The sequence below is a fragment of the Belonocnema kinseyi genome, chromosome 2 (assembly GCF_010883055.1).
Source record: "Belonocnema kinseyi isolate 2016_QV_RU_SX_M_011 chromosome 2, B_treatae_v1, whole genome shotgun sequence".
Lineage (NCBI taxonomy): Eukaryota > Metazoa > Arthropoda > Insecta > Hymenoptera > Cynipidae > Belonocnema > Belonocnema kinseyi.
Window position 1 is genome coordinate 176,011,894 of NC_046658.1, and position 7,063 is coordinate 176,018,956.

General features: G+C 34.1%; 1 protein-coding gene across 1 annotated transcript in view; it reads left to right on the forward strand.

Annotated features, from left to right (window-relative positions):
• Positions 1 to 7,063, forward strand: part of LOC117183072 (dynein heavy chain 7, axonemal) — a 68,045-nt gene that overhangs the window by 56,514 nt on the left and 4,468 nt on the right. Inside the window, exons 22-25 of the mRNA XM_033376228.1 lie at positions 1,997 to 3,238; positions 4,983 to 5,803; positions 5,862 to 6,019; positions 6,096 to 6,342. Coding sequence (XP_033232119.1) covers positions 1,997 to 3,238; positions 4,983 to 5,803; positions 5,862 to 6,019; positions 6,096 to 6,342 — 2,468 coding nt within the window. The remainder of the gene's footprint in view (positions 1 to 1,996; positions 3,239 to 4,982; positions 5,804 to 5,861; positions 6,020 to 6,095; positions 6,343 to 7,063) is intronic.

Consider the following 7,063-nt stretch of genomic DNA (forward strand, 5'->3'; position numbering starts at 1 on the left):
GGGGGGGGGTGGAGGGTAGTCCGTTTAGCGTGAAATCGACTCGGGATACTTATAAGATACTACCATGATTTTTTCAGATTTTTTGGTTCAAAAATAAATTAGGCCAAAAACCGGCCTTACCGACCCTCCCCCTTCCTAACAGAGATGTAAGTTCTTAGGGTTCATTTATAATCTTAAATCTATGATATTAGAACTCCCTTCTTAGAAGCGATCTTATCTTCAGAAACAGCTAGACATCTTCAGTAAACCTTTGCAGTATAGGATAAGAGTCTTCCCACAGTTCATAGGATCTACAGTAACTTCTTGTTTAGCTATTAAATACAGAGGGATCTACACAAAGGATTTAGAAAGACAAAGATTTCTAGTAGTAAGAGAAAATGCTGAAAATGCTGATGCTCTCATGACTGTTAGATTTAACCCTTTGGAGTTGAAAGGATGACGATTAACTACCTTATCTGGCAAGAACTTTATTAAAGGTCTTGTGTTCCGCTCAGGGATTTTTTTCGATGTTTCAAAGTCAGAGGGGGCAGCTGTATTTGATAATAAAAAAGCTAGTGAATTCTGGTCAATGTCTGAACACAAGCTTCACATTAATTTCTTAAAACTCAAAGCCGGTTTCTTTGTTCTTAGATGTATAGCAAATGACTCTTATAATGGGGAAATTGTATTAAAAATAAATAATACGACTGCCGTTTCATACATTATGAGAATGGGCGGCGTTCAGTACGAGGATTCAAATAAGATCTCAAAAGAGATTTAGGAACAGCTCCAAATTGCGAAATTTGAACCTGAAACAGAATTTTAATGATCTATTCCTGAATTCAATAAGATTGTCAGAATTTTTTATAAAATCGGAAATGGACTTCTTTGCAAATACAACCAATTCGAACTGTATGCGTTATCTCGTGGCAGGGTGGTTATCCTTTGGAACTGTGACAAAACAGGCACAAAGTGGCGGCACCACGAGTCAACCTATTCTACGGTGGCGCTTATAAATTAGAATCGATTTTCAATTGCAGGTAAGTTAGTTCAATTATTTTATTTAATCACTAATTTAGGAATTTCTTTACTTTTAATTCGAGCTAGGATAAAATCTTAAACTTTAATCAAAGTTACATATTCGATAAGAGTACAAGTTAAAATAAATAGTTTGAAAGCCTATGTAGTTAGTTATTTTAATATTTAGTTTAATTTATGATTAATGAATACATTGGATAGTACCTTCAAACGGGGTATATTTGAACATGTGGGCAAAATTCGGATATTCCTAAGTTGATAATTTAATTTACTTAACAGGGTTTTAACCTGAATCTAAATGCAGTTTAAGCCTTAATGAAGCCTTGAATGGTTCTCGATTAGAGTTAAAACACCCTTATGTAATTTAGAATATCAATTTAGGATTTTCCTAATTTACAACATATGTCCTAATTTACATCGTTTGACGATACCTAAAATTTAATCATATATGACGTGCGCCGAAGAAAGGGGACTTACGCTGAAAAGTGAGATTTTTCAGAGCGAGCAGTTTAAGTGGACCCAATGGATGAGACTTTTAAGAGAGAGGGAAGACTCACGGAATCTTCACTCTCCGTTTCCCAACACATTCTCACAGAAAGAGATAGGTCGTAGACGCGGCTCACGGACAGGATATAGATGAGACGCGGAGATGCGGTGGTGAATGGTGGGAGGTGTTTCACGGAATCACGAGCTCTTAAGCAAACGCCCGATTTCTCGGCTACCTAACAACTAAGCTATTAGCAATGATAACGTTAGGATTTTTTTCGATGGTTTCTTTCAAAGAAGCAGCTCAAAGACTATCGAAAGCTGTAAAAACCTCGATTTTTATTTTTTTAGAGTGAGCCCCCTTTCTTCGGCGCACGTCACATATATTTAAATTTAAAAATTAGGAAATGAAAATGAGAAACATGGCATAAGAGTTTGCTAGTCAGGAAATCTTATTTCAAGATTTTCCTAAAAATAATTTTGTTTTATTCAGGTGACAAATTGCAGAAACAAATTGATGCGAGCTGAGAAACTTATACATGGATTAGGCGGCGAAAAGGACAGGTGGATGATAAGTGCAGAAAATCTTCAGAAAGCTTACGATACTCTTCCTGGTGATATTTTAATTTCCTGTGGGATGATCGCATATCTGGGACCATTTACGACAGCCTACCGAGCAGAGAATATAGAAAAGTGGCGATTATACGTAAAAAATTTAAAAATTCCTTGCTCCGAAGAATACAATTTCATAGAAGTTCTGGGATCTGAAATAAAAATAAATTCGTGGAATATCTACGGTTTGCCTAGAGATTCTTTCTCCACTGAAAATGCAATCATAATGGACAAATCAATGAGGTGGAGTCTCTTTGTTGATCCCCAGAGTCAAGCAAACAAGTGGATTCGGAATATGGAGAAATTTAGCGAATTAGAAGTTGTCAAATTAACAGACAAAAATTACATGAACATAGTGGAACAGTGCATTGAATACGGAAAGCCTATTCTGATAGAAAACATCGGAGAAGTACTAGACGCTTCTCTGGATCCAATTTTAACAAAGAATATCTACAAGGTAGCAGGAATCTGGTACGTAAATTTGGGAGAAAAAAGTGTCGAATACAATTTAAAGTTCAGATTCTACATGACAACCAAACTTCGAAACCCCCATTATTTACCAGAAGTCTACAATAAAGTCACTCTGATTAATTTCGCGCTGACGATTGAAGGATTGGATGATCAGCTCCTCGGAATCGTGGTAGCGAAAGAGAGGCCTGATCTTCAGGAAAAAAGGGAATATTTGATAGTTCAAGGCGCTGCGAATAAAAAGGCCTTAAAGCAGGTTGAAGATAATATTCTGAAGACCTTGTCGATTTCGGGAGCGACTATCTTGGAAGATGAGGAAGCCATAGAAATTTTAGACTCTTCAAAAATCCTCTCTGTGGATATTATTAAGAAACAGGAAGCTGCGAAAGAGACTGAAGCCAAGATCGAAAATTTCAGGCAAAATTACAAGCCAATCGCGAAACACAGTTCTTCTCTTTATTACACAATTACTGACTTGCCTAATATTGATCCCATGTATCAATATTCTTTGGCTTGGTTCATCAATCTCTATATTCTGTCCATCGAAACGGCGAACAAGAGCAAAATACTTGAAAGAAGATTGACTTTCTTGAGGGACACTTTTACCTACAATTTGTATCAAAACGTCTGTCGGTCTTTGTTTGAAAAGGATAAGGTTAGTCTATATTTTTTCAATATTACATTGAGAAGAATCGATGGTCAAACGTAGAGAATCAAAGTTCAATGTCAGTAGATTTTTCTAGGTGGTTGAAAGAGCCTTTCATAATTTTCTTCTACATCATTTTATGACCGGTCACAGTGTTATAAGAAGATCAGACTGACTATCAGGATATTTAATTTATCCTTCCGGGATGGTCAATACGATCATATTGTTTTCATTTATTTCGACCATCCATGGAGGAGCTGATATAAGATTATCAAATCGAACCTCTAAGATGATTAAGTCCATGGTCTGAGAAGATCAAGTCGACTACCTTAGACGATAAAATCGACCCTCTATGATTAACAGTTTGGACCACTATGATTATCAGTTCGACCCTCTGTGACAATCAGTTGGGAACTTTTTGATGATCAGTTTAGACCTCTGTGGTGATCAATCCAGCTCTCTGTGATGATCGATTTGAACCTATTTTTTAACCTTCTAGAGATACTCTTTAGCCACCTAGAAGGCTATATTTGACAATATTCCTAAGATTTCGTGTCGAAATATATTGTATTTTAAACAGAATACTTTCATTTTCAACCCAAATGACAAATTTATAATAAAAGTCTTTAGTCTTGATGCTGAAAAAGAGAAGTTAAGAACAGCATTAAATTATGAATTCGGAAATATGAATTTGAAATGAATCAGTTTATTTTCAACCGAATAGTTACCTTCACAACTAACTAGTTGAAAAATCAACCACATTGTTGAATTTTCAACAAAAAAAGTTACTTTCAATCTAATAGTGGCATTTTTTTAACAAAATGTCTTCGTTTTTGAGCTAAGAAGACAAAATTTACAAAACAGTAGAATTTCTAACTAAAAATTTCATTTTTAATCAAATATTCGAATTTTCTTATAAAATAGTTGCATTTTCAACCTAAAGGAATAAAATATTTAATGTTCAGTTTAAAAAAATTATTTTCTAACTAAAGAAGATTTTTATTTGTGATAAAAGACAAAAAACAGTTAGACTAAACCAAAACATACAACTCTTCAACAAAATAATTGAATTCTCAAGCAAAACAGTTTAATTTTTAACCAAGAGGATGCATTTTTAATCAAAAGAGATAAATTTGCAAACCAAAAATACCAATTTGCAATTAAGAACATTTTTTTTATGCAAGAAAAAAAATGTCAACGAATTTTTAGAATTTTTATGCCAAAAAGGAAAACTTACTGCAAAACCTGAAAAAACCAAAATTCTAAAGAAACTTTTAAACCCAAAAATATGAATTTTTAACCAAATTGAGGTAATTTCAAACCAAAAAGCAAATTTTCTACAAAAAAATTGAATTTCCAAACAAAAAAGATGACCTGTTAACAAAAAACTACAGTTTTCAACAAATTGAAATCATTTTTAACCAAAAGAGATTAATTCTATATCAAAAATATAAGAATAGATCTTTTATCAAAAAAGAATACACTTTCAACAAAAAAGATGACTTTTTTTATCAAAATATAAACCGAGTTAACTTTAAATTCAAGTGAATGAATATTCAACAAAACAGTTGAATTTTCGACAGCAACCAGTTCGCATTTAAACGTAACAAGGGGAAAAAGATAAAGTTGCTTTTAAACGAGAGAAAAAGAGGAATTCTGTTTTAAAAGGGGAAAAGAGAGAAGTAGGGAAAAGTGTGTGAAGTCTGAGATATCTATAATAAAGGGAAAATGTTTTAAAATATTGTTTTTATAGCTCTTGTACTCATTTGTTCTCTGCACGACGATTCTGCTCGCAAATGAAGAGATTAATCGAGATGAAATGATGTTTTTACTTACTGGTGGAATTGCCCTGGGAAATGAAGCCGAAAATCCAGCCTCAAGTTGGCTCTCTGATAAATCTTGGGACGAAATCTGTCGCGTTGGTGACTTGGCTTCCTTTGCAGATTTCAAGAAAAGTTTTATTCACAATATGAATTCTTGGCAGAAATTTTATGACCTGATGAATCCACAAAATTCTCCTTTGCCTGAACCCTGGGAGAGTAAACTAACAATATTTCAAAAGTTAATTGTTATGAGATTGATCAGACCGGACAAAGTTACTGCAAAGGTAACGCAATTTGTGGAAGGAGCAATGGGAATGAAGTATGTGACACCGCCCCCCTTCGATCTCTCAAAATCCTACGCTGATTCAAATTGCCTCGTACCCTTGATTTTCATCCTTTCACCAGGATCTGATCCGATGAGTGCTTTATCAAATTTCGCGGATAGTATGGACTATTCCTCGAGGTTTACTTCCATTTCCCTGGGTCAAGGTCAAGGTCCAATTGCCCGCAAACTTATTGAGCAAGGCCAGAATGACGGATCTTGGGTTTGTCTTCAAAATTGTCATCTCGCCGTTTCCTGGATGTCAGACCTAGAAAAAATTTGCGAAAATTTTGACACAAGAAACACGTCGATGAATTTCAGGCTATGGTTAACTAGTTATCCTTCGGATAAATTTCCCATAACCGTTTTGCAAAATGGGGTCAAAATGACGAAGGAACCACCAATGGGACTTCAACCGAATTTATTAAGGTTGGCTTTTAAATCTCTTCAGTGTCTTTTCTGGAAATATAGATTCCCTTATTTTCAGATCCTACAAGTCAGAGCCGGTCAATGATCCAGAATTTTACGAAGGCTGTCCAGGGAAGGCGAAAACTTTTACGAGATTACTGTATGGGCTCTGCTTCTTTCATGCAGTTGTGCAGGAAAGAAGAAATTATGGTCCACAAGGGTGGAATATTCAGTACGGTATGAGCAAAAATTCGACTAAGAATATTTATCACTTTTTACATCATTAACGATTTTATCAATCAAAACCTTTCAGGGTTTAACGAATCGGATTTCCAAATCTCGGTTCAACAACTTCAGATATTTATCAACGATTACGATGAAGTTCCTTTTAAAGCGATTTTGTATCTAACTGGAGAATGTAATTATGGTGGGAGAGTAACTGACGACCGAGATCGAAGATGTTTAAATACGATTCTGCAGGATTTTTACAACCCGGATGTCATTTCAAATATAAATTATACTTTCTCGAACGTGGGACCTGAATATTCTCTTCCTAAAAGGTATGCTTTAACGTGGTTTCTAACGACCCGGAAAATCCGTAATTTCGTTGACCTTGAAAAATACAGGAAAATGACAAGAATGTATAAAAACGGTCCGGAAAATCTACTGTTTTCCAGATATTTTTCGTTGATTATTTTATTTATAAGCATAGTAATATTATTCCCTTTCAAAGTGGTTAGGACCAATTAATAGTACATTTCTTGCTTCCTGAAAAATCAATTTGCATTACCAGATATTCTTCTAAAAAATGCAGTACCACAAACTCTAGTCGCATTTCTAACAGTGGCATTCCAGAGCATAGTACACACGCCCTCTTTATATTTTACCATTAAAATTTTGCTAAAAATAATTCTCAACAAAATAATACTTATCGAAACGATTGTTATAGAAATTCTCATCAACATTGTTCTTATCAAAATGATTCTCATAAAAAATATTCTTATCAAAATGATTTTCATTGAATTTATCTTATACAAATAATGATTATCCAAATAATTCTCATTGAAAGAATTCTCATCGAGTTTCTAATAGTAATAATTCTCACTGAAATTCTAATGGAAATAATTTTTCACAAAATAATAGTAATTGAAATCATTCATATAGAAGTTCTCATGAAAATAATTCTTGCCGAAATAATTTTCATTAAAACTATGATAAAAATTTCCATGCAAAAATTCTAATCAAACTGATTTTCAGAGTAATAATTCGCATCGAGATTCC